Source organism: Cetorhinus maximus, chromosome 6 (assembly GCF_964194155.1).
Source record: "Cetorhinus maximus chromosome 6, sCetMax3.hap1.1, whole genome shotgun sequence".
Taxonomy (NCBI): domain Eukaryota; kingdom Metazoa; phylum Chordata; class Chondrichthyes; order Lamniformes; family Cetorhinidae; genus Cetorhinus; species Cetorhinus maximus.
The window spans coordinates 10,501,402-10,515,936 of NC_135884.1; the positions used below are offsets into that span (position 1 = coordinate 10,501,402).

At 48.4% G+C, this 14,535-nt stretch overlaps 1 protein-coding gene across 1 annotated transcript in view; it reads left to right on the forward strand.

Annotated features, from left to right (window-relative positions):
• LOC144681516 (semaphorin-3G-like) overlaps positions 1-14,529 on the forward strand; it is a 152,282-nt gene extending 137,753 nt beyond the window's left edge. Inside the window, 7 exon segments of the mRNA XM_078543158.1 lie at positions 4,600-4,691; positions 6,240-6,281; positions 6,385-6,542; positions 8,404-8,471; positions 10,653-10,792; positions 12,719-13,064; positions 13,067-14,529. Of these exon segments, the coding sequence (XP_078399284.1) occupies positions 4,600-4,691; positions 6,240-6,281; positions 6,385-6,542; positions 8,404-8,471; positions 10,653-10,792; positions 12,719-13,064; positions 13,067-13,194 (974 nt within the window). The 3' untranslated portion in view covers positions 13,195-14,529.
• Positions 14,530-14,535: the final 6 nt, after the last annotated feature.

The window sequence follows — 14,535 nt, forward strand, 5'->3', positions numbered from 1 at the left end:
CCTGTCTCCATCAATGAACAATGCGACTCCACTAACCTCGTGCAGGAGACTCATTTTTCATTTAAACTTTGACATTCGGGGAGCTAATTCGCCGAGGTCAAGCTGCTGCCGGCCCTCGCCACCAAGCGTGAAATATTGACAGATCACAGGGGCACTTGGATTTTCTATGTAGAGGACCGCCCCCCCAATAACCAGATACCCCAAAGCCCTTGAATGTTTAAGCTGTGCCGTGTATTCTTCCCAGGGACCCCCGGTGTGATTAGTCTAAACAGAGACTGGTGGCTCCTCCCACTGACATTCTTACATAAAGCAGCCCAGTCCTCTGGGTTGCTCCTTCACTGAGTATTCTTTGTTAACTGGGTGGAGGAATGCCTTTTCTTAGCCCTGTAAATGTCAAAATTAACAAACCAAAGCCTTGTGATGTGATTGTGTGAGGTCAGCGCACAAGAGACCACAGCTGTCAACTCAACAAACTATCCAGGGAGTATCCAAAACAGTCACTATTCCGGATTTATTTGTTTCCTCGGCTTTTCAATAAATTATTTACTTTGCTCCATCTTGTGACTCAGCGACTGAGAGTACCTGTATTGAATGAGGCGATTGTTTTCTTAGCACCTACCCTGCAGCCAAAGGGAGATGAACAAGATTGGTCCGGGGTGTTTTATATTCTCTCAGAGTCACAGAGTCATACCATGCAGAAGAGTCCCTTCGGCCCATCGAGTCTGCACCGACACGTGAGAAACACCTGACCTACCTACCTAATCCCATTGATCAGCACTTGGCCCATAGCCTTGAATGTTATGACGTGCCAAGTGCCCATCCAGGTACTTTTTAAAGGATGTGAGGCAACCCGCCTCCACCACCCTCCCAGGTAGCGCATTCCAGACCGTCACCACCCTCTGGGTAAAAAAGCTTTTCCTCACATCCCCCCTAAACCTCCTGCCCCTCACCTTGAACTTATGTCCCCTCGTGACTGACCCTTCAACTAAGGGGAACAGCTGCTCCCTATCCACCCTGTCCATGTCCCTCATAATCTTCTACACCTCAATCAGGTCGCCCCCTCATTCTTTTCTGCTCCAACAAAAACAACCCAAGTCTATCCAACCTCTCTATAACTTAACTTAAATGTTTCATCCCAGGCAACGTCCTGGTGAATCTCCTCTGCACCCCCTCCAGTGCAATCACATCCTTCCTATAATGTGGCGACCAGAACTGCACACAGTACTCCAGCTGTGGCCTCACCAAGGTTCTATACAACTCCAACATGATCTCCCTACTTTTGTAATCTATGCCCTGATTGATAAAGGCAAGTGTCCTATATGCCTTTTTCACCACCCCACTAACATGCCCCTCCGCCTTCAGGGATCTATGGACACACACGCCAAGGTCCCTTTGTTCCTCAGAACTTCCTAGTGTCATGCCGTTCATTGAATACTTCCTTGTCAAATTACTCCTTCCAAAGTGTATCACCTCACACTTTTCAGGGTTAAATTCCATCTGCCACTTATCTGCCCATTTGACCATCCCATCTATATCTTCCTGTAGCCCAAGACACTCAACCTCACTGTTAACCACCCGGCCAATCTTTGTGTCATCCGCAAACTTACTAATCCTACCCCCCACATAGTCATCTATGTCGTTTATATAAATGATGAAGAATAGGGGGCCCAGCACAGATCCTTGTGGTCCGCCACTGGACACTGGCTTCCAATCGTTCATGGGATGTGGGTATCGCTGGAAAGGCAAACATTTATTGCCCATCCCTAATTTCCCTTGAACTCAGTAGCTGACCAGGCCATTTCAGAGGGCAATTAAGATTCATTCATATTGCTGTGGATCTGCAGACACATGTAGGTCAGTCTGGTAAGGGTGGGAGATTTCCTTCCCTAAAGGGGCATTACTGAACCAGATGGGTTTTTACAATAATCATAGATAGTTTCATGGTCACCATTTCAGTGACTAACTTTCCATTCCAGATTTCATTAATTGAATGTAAATTCCACAAGGTGCCAGGGTGGGATTTGAACCCATGTCCCCAGAACATTATTCTGGGCCTCTGGATTACTAGTCCAATGGCATTAACACTATGCCACCATCTCCTGTAACTTAATAGCACTGAGGCCTAGTTCAGTTGAGCATGGTGAGTTCTTCCTGAGGAACTGAGGTATGATGGATCGAACACCCTCTTCATCTCTAGGCTGAGTGCAAGTTAGGAGCTCTTCCTGTTTGGTGTGCCTGTACATCATGGAATAGCCAGTCCACAATACGATGATGAGGCTTTTGACATCACTACCATCTAACCAGTACCCTGCAGGTACTGGGGGTCTGGAAGAGGGAGTAAGTTGCGCCTGTGGGAAGAGAGAAGGAATTTCATTTATATAGCACCTTTCCCAACCTCAGGACATCCCAATGTGTTTTACAGCCAATGAAGTAGTGATCTCTCTAATAATGCAGGAAACATGGCAGCCAGTTTGTGCACAGCAGGACCCCAGAGACAGCAATGTGATAATGAGGAGTCAATTTGTGATCTAAGATTTTTTTTAATGTATTCATTCATGGGATGTGGGCTTCACTGGCTGGGCCAGCATTTGTTGTCCATCACTTGTTCCCCTTGAAAAGGCGATGGTGAGCTGCCTTCTTGAACCGCTGCAGTCCATGTGGTGTAGGTAAACCCACAGTGCTGTTAGGGAGGGAGTTCCAGGATTCTGACCCAGTGACTGTAAAGGGACAGCGATATATTTCCAAGGCTAGGAATCGTGCGACGAGTAACTCACCTCCTGACTCCCCAAAACCTGTCCACCATCTACAAGGCACAAGTCCGAAGTATGATGGAATATTCCCCACTTGCCTGACTGAGTGCAGCTCCCACAACACTCAAGAAGCTGGACACCGTCCAGGACAAAGCAGCCCGCTTGATTGGCACCACATCCACAAACATTCACTCCCTCCACCACCGATGCACAGTAGCAGCAGTGTGTACCATCTACAAGATGCACTGCAGGAATTCGCCAAGGCTCCTTCGACAGCACCTTCCAAACCCATGGCCACTACCATCTAGAAGGACAAGGACAGCAGATAGATGGGAACACCACCACCTGGAAGTTCCCTTCCAAGTCACTCACCGTCCTGACTTGGAAATATATCGCCGTTCCTTCATTGTCGCTGGGTCAAAATCCTGGAACTCCCTCCCTAACAGCACTGTGGGTGTACCTACACCACATGGACCACAGCAATTCAAAAAGGTGGCTCACCACCACCTTCTCAAGGGCAACTGGGGATGGGCAATAAATGCTGGCCCAGCCAGTGAAGCCCACATCCCATGAATGAATAAGAAAAAATGTCAGGATGGTGTTTGACCTGGAGGGGAACTTCCACATGGTGGTGTTCCCATCTGCCTGCTTCCCTTGTCCTATATGGTAGTGGTTGTGAGTTTGGAAGGTGCTGTCTAAGGAGCCTTGGTGAGTTCCTGCAATGCATCTTGTAGATGGTACACACTGCTGCTACTGTGCATCGGTGGTGGAGGGAGTGAATGTTTGTGGATGTAATGCCAATCAAGCAGGCTGCTTTGTCCTGGATGGTGTCAAACTTCTTGAGTGTTGTGGGAGCTGCACTCATCCAGGCAAGTGGGGAGTATTCCATCACATTCCTAACTTGTGCCTTGTAGATGGTGGACAGGCTTTGGGTATTCAGGAGGTGAGTTACTCATCGCAGGATTCCTAGCCTCTGATCTGCTCTTATAGCCACAGTATTTATATGGCTAGTCCAGTTCAGTTTCTGATCAATGGTAACCCCCAAGATGTTGATAGTGGGGGATTCAGTGATGGTAATGCCATTGAACATCAAGGGGCGATGGCTAGATTCTCTTTTGTTGGAGATGGTCATTGTCTGGCACTTGTGTGGTGCGAATGTTACTTGCCACTTGTCAGCCCAAGCCTGGATATTGTCCAGGTCTTGCTGCATTTGGACATGGACTGCTTCAGTATTTGAGGAGTCGCAAATGGTGCTAAACATTGTGCAATCATCAGTGAACATCCCCACTTCTGACCTTATGATGGAAGGAAGGTCATTGATGAAGCGGCTGAAGATGTTTGGGCCGAGGACACTACCCTGAGGAACACCTGCAGTGATGTCCTGGAACTGAGATGACTGACCTCCAACAACCACAACCATCGTCCTTTGTGCTAGGTATGACTCCAACCAGTGGAGTGTTTTCCCCCTGATTCCCATTGACTCCAGTTTTGCTCGGGCTCCTTGATGCCACACTCTGTCAGATGCGGCCTAGGTGTCAAGGGCAGTCACTCTCACCTCACCTGTGATGTTGATTGAGGGATAAATATTGGCCAAGACAACAGAGATAACTCCCCTACTCCTCTGTGAAATCGCAGTATGGGATCTTACCCATTCACTGAGACAGATGAAAGTTAGGGAGAGAAGAATTGGATTCATGGCGAGGGGAAGGCCTCAAGATATCAACAAACAGAGGAAGAGGGGGAAGATGAGTGAAAATGTTGAATATTTTTTCTTAATTCCTTTGTTTCCTCTCAATAAAATTTGCTGAAGATGAAGTTTAAGAGTGGCTGGTATTTTCTTCCTCTGCAGACACTGGGGTGGTCCTGAAGACGATCGCTCTGCGGAAGGGGAATGCAGTGCAGAGTGAGGAAGTCATTCTGGAAGAGCTCCAGGTGTTTAAGGTATTCATTGTGTCCTGTTGTACCATCAAGCCTTAACCTGACAAGAATAGATCATCTCCTAATAACTGGAACTGTTAAAGGTTTAAGATACCGTCCCTTCTTGTTACAAAACTCATTCTCAATGGATCCCTCCATTAATGATGTGAGTTGGTTCTGAGGCACTTTTAGAATCATAGAATGGTTACAGCACAGAAGGAGGCCATTCAGCCCATCATGTCCATGCCAGCTGTCTGCAAGAACAATTCAGGTAGTCCCACTCCCCCACCCTTTCCCCTTAGGGTGTCCTCCTGTCCTTACGGTATCATGGAAGCAATCACTTCAAGATCATGAGAGCCGCACACAAGGAGGCCATTGAGCCAGGGAGGTTCTGTCAGTCTCTCCTCAAAGCCTTCAGCTGTTTTTGCCATGGCTCCTGGGTTTTTGCTTCCATCCCCCGATCTAGAAGTCAGCTACACAATGGACAGCTCTCCCCCTCCTCTTCCTCAGCTTCTCCGCCTCCTTGGGCACTGCCGTTCACTCGATCCTCCTCAAATGCTTGTCCTCTATACTCCATCTCCCTGGCATTGCTCTGTCCTGGTTCTATTTTTACCTTCCAGATTATTGACAATTCATCACAACTGGCTTCTCCTCCACACAGCCACCACAGCTCTTCCATTCTTGTTTCATTTCTCTGCACCATTCACACGCTGCCCTTTGGTGGCACCATCTCGAAGCGTAGACTCCCCTGCCTGTCCCCAACCCCAACAGCTTTTGGCACTCTGTCCGACTCGCTGACTGACACCAACGCCCGGATAAGACACAATACTCCAGCTCTGAGCTCAGCTTCCACTGTCACATCCATAATGACACCAAGGCCACTTCCTTTCACTCCGAAGCATCTCTCAGCTCCGCACATACATCATTTACTATGATGCCAAAACCCTAATTCACCCCAGAGCTGGGCTCCTTCAACATCTCCTTGATAGTATCCAACCACCAAAGGCCACAAGCCCTCAGCAATGCTGAAGTTTGTCTGCTTAGGACTTCAAAATGGCACCAGCATCATTTTTGGTGTAAACTGGAGTTGGGAGAGGGCTAAGAGAGTAGAGGTGAGAGGGGGTGGTTCAGAGGCGATAGTGCAGTTCAGAGGTGGGAGAGGATTTGAAGGTGAGGAGGGACTGAAATGGAGCGGTAGGGCAGTGAGTGAGAGTGTACCAGGTGAGAATGAGGGAGATGGATGAATTGTACCAAGTGAGCGGAGGGGTGGGAAACGTGTTACGTGTTTCAGGGCAGGTGGGGGTCTCAGTTTATCGTCTCCTCTGAGGGACAACACCTCTGGGAGTGCAGCACTCCCTCAGCACCGCAGTGGAGTGTCAGCCTGGATTCTGTGATCCAAACCCGGAGTGGGATTTGAACCCACGGCCTTCTGACTTAGAGGCAAGAGTGTTACCCACTGAACCAAGACTGTCATCAGCCCAAGTCAGAAATATTCCCCAGGAAAGAGAGACAAGCAGGTAGAAAAAGTCAGGGGGTATTGTCCAATAACGGTTTCTATTTTCACTTTGCCAGATTCCGAATCCCATCACATCGATGGAGATCTCAGTGAAACGGGTAAGAATCTCCATTCTCTGACCCAGCTTTCCTTCACTTGGTGTGAAACTCTTGTGTTATTCTCAGCTTAACGTTCCTCTTGTGCACTCTGCTCCCTTTGCAGCAACAGCTGTATGTTGGCTCGAGAGTGGGGGTAGCCCAGGTGAAGCTCCATCAGTGCGAGACCTATGGCAGTGCCTGTGCCGAGTGTTGCCTCGCCAGGGACCCGTACTGCGCTTGGGATGGAAGCTCCTGTACCAGATACCAGCCTGCCGCTAAAAGGTACTGTGACAGCAGCACAGCCTCAGCTAAAGTCCTTTCACTAGATAACAGATATGTATTTGACAGGTGGGGTAGGTTGGCGTATGTTAGCCCATTGACGGGTGAAGCTGGTAAACAAATCTGTGTCTGTGTTCACATATGGTTAAGATTTTTAATATGCTGGTGTGCAAGGTAGTGAGGAGTGTGTGGTGTGCACACTCATTGCGTTTGTATGTTGCTGGTGAGTTTATGTATACTTGGGACTTGACCGTGTGTGTGTGGTGTGTGTATTTTTGCAAGTGAAATGCTAGCTCATATTTTGTGTGTGTGTGTGAGTGTGTGTACAGTTCTGTTCATTCTTTGAGTACTTTACCAGCATGTACATGTTTAGACGATTATAGATCAATGAGCCTGTGACATTTGATCGTGAGTACTGAATGACATGTCTGCAGGTAGAGTACACAATGCCCTCAGCATTTTAATCAGGAAGGGAATCGAGGGCTATGGGGAAAAGGCAGGAAAGTGGAATTGAGGATTATCAGATCAGCCATGATCTCACTGAATGGCGGAACAGACTCGATGGGCCGAGTGGCCTACTTCTCCTACACCTTTATGGCCTTACATTTCCTTCTCTCTTTCCCCACCTGGGCACTGGGCACTTTTTGAGGTCCAGAGCAGCAGGAGTGTTCCTCGTGACCCCAAGGGGGGAAGTACATACTCCCTCCTTCCCCAGAATGTCTAACCGTCTGAGAGTCACCACCACTCTCCCCCCCCGCACCCCCTATCCCCACGCTTCAGGCTATCTGACATCCAAGCTCATTCGGTTGGCAGGTGAACAAGGCTTGCCCATTCCAATTGGCTGGGCCCCATGTGCTGGCTACTGGCAAGGTGGCAGGTGGCCCTCTCACCCGCGAGCCAATATGGTCACCTGTGCCCTTTCTAGCCGATGGCCTGGATCTCACGTTTGTCAGGCGGGCGCGAAATACTCTTCTGCCCGCCATCGGCCCCCCGAACGCAATTTCACGCTGAGTGGCCGATTAATGGCCTGCCGGCATGAAACGTGCACTGAGAAAGGCTCAGCGCTGCCAGGGGGGGTGGGGGGTGGGGGGTGGAGCGGGGGACAGGGGGAAGAAGAGGGCAGGTGCCGCGAGAAGGTAGAATGTGGGCTGGCGCTCCCCTGAAAGCTGGCGAATGCTGTGGAGCTGCCTCAGGGAGCTGCAGTAATTTGAAAATGAAATGAGCTCAATAAACTGCTGCAAACTGTGACAATACTGTAAATACAAGCACCTGGCAGCAGAATACTTAGCAGATCATCCCTCAAATGTCTTTTATTTTATTTAGCCCCCGGGCATTTCATCCCACCCCTGGATGTGGTTTGTAGTCTGGCCGCCTGGCCGTCCGCTGACCGTATAAGCGGACTGGCCGTGTAAAATCGCTGACAATTGGCTCCTTAAGGGTCTTAATTACCTGCTTAATTGTCGGTGGGCACGCATCCGACTCCCGTGCGCGCGCGCCGACCATAATGTTGCGGGCGAGCGCCATGGCGTTGGGGACGGGCGCCTGACACCTCCTGGCGCGATTCCAGGCTGGACGCCCGCCCACACCGACAGCGATAGATCCTGACCCAGGTGATTTGAGGAGCACGACACAAGGTGTATTCACCTACTGAATCGTCGTGGGGGGAGGGGGACTACACTGGCTTAACCCAAGGGCAATTCGCTTATTCCGCCAATAGCGGCACCAGAATACGGAGAATGAGAAAATGCGACCACAGCCGTCACCAAAAAAAAGGTCCAGCTCTGACACGGAGAGGCCTATACTTTTCGGTAAGGTTGTAATAGAGGGCCTCAGATTCACTTCAGCCTCCTCTCTCTTTGTCTAGACGTTTCCGAAGGCAAGATATTTGGAACGGTAACCCCATTCACCAGTGCCTGGATCAGAGTTTGATCGGTAAGGAGCATCCATCACTTTTCCTTCCCATCCTACCTTCTGGTTGTATCTCCTGGTCTCCTCTATACACATCAAGGCGACGCTTACTTCCGTGGCCGGTTTAGGGATCAACCGCTGCGGACACCCAGTCCGCCCTTAAAATTTAGCAGGGAGGCTGACGGCTGGATGATTGTCTGTGCGGCACGAATAGTGGGGTGGTGTAAACCGACTGGCAGGCTCTGGAGACTTGCAGCTCCTCGTCCGCCGTGTCTACCGTTCTTTCTTTCCCGAGCAGGGTTTGTCCCGTTAAGTTCAAAAACGATTCTGTCGGCTTCCTAGTTATTTCTTTCTCTTGCGTGCAGGATTTTTGGGTCAGGAAACGGAACCTTTTCACGTTTCAAGCGCTCAACGTTAGGATCGAGCGCTGCCGGATCAGATGTAGCAGTTTGATACCCAGCTTTTTTAAAAAGCCTGGTATTGAGCACCGCGCCGCTCCCCACGCTTGACCTCAAATCTAGTGTCTGGAGAACACACCTGCTTCAACAGCGTGACAATCTCCACTTCCCACACAAAACCATCCTGGGACCTGCATGAGGCTGATCGAGGACCCTTGTATAGTTGGCTCGTCCTCCCAGTTTTTTAAAAAGAGACGTTTTAATATCTCGCTGAAGATTTTTCTCTTCCCCCATTCTCGTTCCTGCTGTTTATTGTGCAAGTTGTGCCTTTTCATAGAAGGTTCATATCAATCAAAGCTGCTGGGCCTGTGACCCTTGCTGGCGTGGCGAGTTCCAGATCGGCACTGTTTTGTCAGGTGCTCCCTCACAGAGGGAGAAGGACGGTTGTGAAGGGACATCGTAACCCGCGGGGCAGTTGGATGCTGAGCGGCGTCGGCTAAAGGTCTGGCAAAAGATCATTTTCCCACCCTTCCCATCAGGGCATGGCGCACGGAACAGAAAGAATGGAACTGGATAAAAAGCATTTGTCCCAAAAAAAAAAGAGGTCGATGAATACGATCTTTTTCATGTTGGGTCCTTCCTGTTTCCCGCCCCCTCCCCCAGCCCAGGCTCCCCTCCCATCTGTTGTGTCCACTTTTATCCTTGAGCTATTTGAGACCAAAAATCACTCCTTTTGTTTTTTTTTCCCCTCAGAAGCACCCTCCTTATCATCATCTCAAACGTGTACTTTGGCATCTGATTTTGATTTTTTAAAACAAACTCCAGAAAATATTATCTCTGAGGTATTGGTCCTCCCTCAAAGTACCCACACCCTTTCTGGTCCTCGTCACGGGCGCTCCCAGCGCTGTGCCAAGTTTGTGTCAGATGTAAGTTTGTTTGGAGGTCAGAGTCAACTTGGCAAACTGACGCCCATCGTGGGGCAGCCTCTGCTCTTTGTCAGTTAGCTTATTGGCTGTGGTTTCTCGGGCAGGCCTAACGGTTGCCTTGCCAATCTCTCAACCAGTGTCCGAAGGTTCAAGTGACTGCAGCACTGACCCTAAAGGATCAGGGATCTTCCTCCCTCACTCCCTCACGCCCTAGAAGATTTTTTTCTGGCTTTTAGAGGAGCTGAACATAGGGAAAAAGAACAATGTTTGTTGCAATGGTCTACCCTCATTATTCCTATTACTTGTAAGGTCTGATTTGTGTTCTGCCAGCACTGACCTACACTCTTTAACCCCATTTCTTGGTTCTGTGTTTGACAAAGATGCATTATGTAAACCCAACAAACTAGTTCTCCTCTGAATAGAAAATGTCTGTATTAACAAAGGATATTTGTGAACACCAATAAGGTGTAAGGAATCAAACTGTTTTGCCAATATATTAAATACTTAATTGACAAATGAACTAGACAGGAGATGAGAATTATTTTTATACAGCTAGTAGTTACTAGCTGGAATACATGGCCTGATAGGATGATGGGAGCAGATTCAATAGTAACTTTCAAAAGGGAATCAGTTAAATACTTGAAAAGGAGAAAATGCCAAGGCTAGATGGAAAATGAGCAGGGGAGTGGGACGAATTATGTAGCTCCCTAAAAGAGCCAACAAAGGCACGATGGGCCGAATGGTCTTCTGTGCTGTAAGATTCTGTGATAGGTACTGATGAACCAAACACACAATTATTTTTGGGATTTGATCCTCATTGATTAGAGCATAACTCTAATAATCTACTTTTGCTTTTGAAATGTGTTTTTAAACTCTAACAGTGGAAGAGTTTGACAGTGCGGAGGAGAGAGTGGTTTATGGGACTGAACAGAACAGCACCTTTCTTGAATGCATCCCAAAATCACTTCAGGCCACCGTCAAGTGGTTCATACAGCGAGCTGTGGATGACATGAAAGATGAGGTGAGTGAAAACTATTTAATTCTGTCATCCCATGGGCTACCTGTTGTATAATTTCCATCTCAGATCTATGCAGAGATGACATTAGTTTCTATGGGCTGGATTTTCTTGTCCCACCATCAACAGGCATCATCGGAGGCGTGACAGGAAAATTTGGAGGGCGACCAAAAGTCAATTGGCTTTTGGCCACACTCCAAATTTTCCCATCCTGCCCGCAACGATGCCCACTGCAGGCGGGACTGGAAAATCCCGCCCTATGTGTGTAGGAACTTTATTGACAAGAGTTTTATACAATTGTAATGACTTGACGAACCGGACAGATTTCTACTTGAAACAGATAACTTTATTGCAGAGAGCTTTTCAGAAGCTACATGCTTGAATCAGGTCCTCGACTAGAAAGCCACGCCCCCTGGATTACCCGCACTTAGGGCTCATTGGACGGAATCTCCAAGAACAACCACGTGACCCAAATAGACAGACAGTAGGAAAGGCTATACCTTCAATAACTGCAACAATGCTTTAAAATGTCTACTCCATGTCTCTAACTCAGCTTCCAGCTCTTTCTCCCACTTTGTTTACTTTTCTCCTCATTGCCACTTTATTGTATGCTTCATATCTCAGACGTGTCATCTCTGCATAGACCTGAGACTGTAAAATATACAACACTATCGGCTGACAGATTTGCATTTAAATCCCTCTGAGCCATGTTGTCATGTGGATTCTTAATGTGTTGGGTCAACGTCTTTAGGATTTGAAAGTGAATGTGTCAATTTGTACAGCGGTATAGCCTCCAAGCTACTGACGTTGTACCTCAAAGACTTGTGATTGATTCCAGTCTTGATAGAGAGGGGTAAAAGTCTCCTTCTTAGGATAGAGAAGGCTAAGAGGAGATTTGATAGAAGTGTTTAAGATTGGGAAAAGTTTAGATAGAGTAAATAAAGACATGGCGGCAGGGTCAAAAACGAGAGGGCACAGATTTATGGTAATTGGCAAAAGGACCAGAGGCAACATGAGGGAGAACATTTTACACAATGAGCGGTTAGGACCTGGAATGCACACCCTGGCCAGATTTACACTTCGGGTGGGCTTCCCACGCCCCAGTGTAAATTTCAGGGCTGATCTTGTTCCCACTTGGCCGGCTCGCCCTGCTTTATCTTCCCGGCGGTGGCCCTTTCATTGGTATGAGGCAGGACCTCCGCCTGTCTCCAGAAGGAAGGCCCCGTCTCATAGAACGCCCAGCCAATTGGAGACCAGCAGCTGTGCGCCACACCAACATCGGTGGCAAGTGCTGGTATTGCAGGAGGCCGGGAGGTAATGGGACCATAGATGCCCCCGAATCCAGGTAAGCCTGGGATTTCGTTGGGGCAGGTTTGGCATTCTCCCCCCCCGCCACCCCCGGACTTTCACTGACCAGCGCCTGGAGGGTGAAGGCTGCCAGATTACACGTTGGGCACAGGCCTCTCCCGCTACCTGTTAAATCAAAGTGGCGGTGGAATGAGGCCCTTTATTGGGTATTATAGCCACTTAAAAGCCTCAGTTGGGCCTCTGGTGGTTGCGTCACCTAATGACCCCCCCCTGCTGCCCATAAAATTGTAACGGGGGCAGTGGGCGCACTACCAATACCCCAGCTCCTTAATTTACAGGCCCACCTACCTGTTTTCCCACCTGCCAGTGGCCTGCAAAGTTCAGCCCTCTGACAGGGCCTAAGCTCTGGAATTCCCTCCCTAACCTCGCCAACCTCTCTCTCCTCCTTTAAACCGCTCCTTAAACCCCCACCTCCCTGACTTAGCTTTTGACCAAATGTTCCTAATATCACCTCACGTCGCTCGATGTCAGACTTGGCCTGATAGCGCCTCCTGCGAGGCCTCTCGGGCCGTTTCGTTGCATTAAAGGCGCCACACAAATGCAAAGCTGTTTGAATCTTTGCAGGTGAAAACAGACGACAGGGTCATCAAAACCGAGCACGGCCTCTTATTCAGGAAGATTTACCGAATGGACGAGGGGACTTACTACTGCAAGACGATGGAGCACGGCTTCACCCAGACCGTGACCAAGATCGCGCTGGAGGTGATTGAGAGCGAGCAGCTGGACGAGATCTTCAACCGCGATGATGAGGAGCACACCAACCGGCCCTGTGTGACGCAGCCCCGTCGGCTGCACAGCCAGAAGCCTTGGTTCAAGGACATCATGCAGCTGATCGGCTACTCGAACCTGCACCGGGTGGAGGAGTACTGCGAGAGGGTGTGGTGTAACGAGAAACAGCGCAAGAAACGCAAGATGATGATGAACAAGTGGAAGTTCATGTCGGAGGGTGGGAGGAGAGGAAAGAGCAAGCCGCGCAACCGGACGCCCAGGCACATCACCGACACATAGAGCTGACTGGACTCTGCTGGCATTGTAAATAAGGACCCAGCTCTCTCTCTCTCTCTCGAGAGGCCAAACGAACAGGCCAAGCGTTCCCAGAGCAGCAAAGTCACTTTTCAAAATGGACACTTCTCAACCGAGACTGTGAATGTTATCTCTGGAGCGAGGGTGACCAATGTCGAAAAATGAAACCAAAGACCCCCTAAAGTTTTTTGTTTTCTTTACATCTTCAGCTTCAAGCCCGACGCGGACCCGAATCAATTTTTCTTGAATACCATATTCTTTTTTGAGTTTACTGCGCCACAGTCTTGACCTTGTTGGTTTAGTAAATAGAAATGTAATGTTAAACGCTGCCTATTTATAGATGTTATTTAATAACTCATTGGAATTACTGGATGTTCAGTGTGGGGGGGGTGGTGGGGAAAGGAATTTAAGCAAATACTTGAGTGGAAAGCGTGAAAATATAGAGCAAGGCTTGGTTACCGTGAGTTCAGTGTTATCCAACTTATTCAACCATTGGTCTGTATATTGTTCTCAGTACATAACAGTGCCAGGCATATGATATCTTCAGTCCGAGTTGTGGGGTTGATCTGGCAAGGCTGACTCTGTGGTCATCTGTCTAAGCGTGGGTGATACTGTATAAGGGAATCGAGACATCCCACTCTACTGCAGCAAGATTCAATTCTTTATAACCGCTTCTGTACTTTAACGGCAGATATATAAAGTTCGACCGGGATATTCTGAGGGAGATTCTCTTATCTTGAGATTTTTTTTTCCGTGGTTAACGTTTTATGTATGCTGGAGGGGAAATTGAGCAAACTGGATTTATTGGGGTATAGACTCCGCCCAAGAGTATGGCTATGTGGACCTCTGCTCGAGAAATGGGTATATTCCAGTAGGTGATGTAACTGGGTATTCCGGTGGGTGGGTATATCTGGATAAATTCCGTTGGATGCCCAGTTGATAACGTTTAATTTTTAGAAAGTCCTGGTTTGTATGTCACTGCTCGGACGTTTTCTAATGGCCAAGTCTAGTCATATTTGTTCTGCTTAATTAGAACCAGACTTAAAAGGGAAACAAGCTGTGATTTATGTTGTAAACAGGTGACTGGACATTTATCAGCAATATTTCACCAGGGCTAAAGAAAGAAAAAACTCAGCATGAGATTCTTCGCCGAGCCCAGTAAATTTCACTTTGTGTTTTGCATTAATCTCTGACCCTGGTAGTTAACATTACTCGATAAACTTATTACCAACTCATCAATGACGGCCTCATTACATGTTGTACAGATTACACATGGACTATATCTACCGCGCCCATCCCCCCACACAGATTCCATTGGTTTCTACGAAGATTTGAGAAAAATACACTGGACCTCCTGC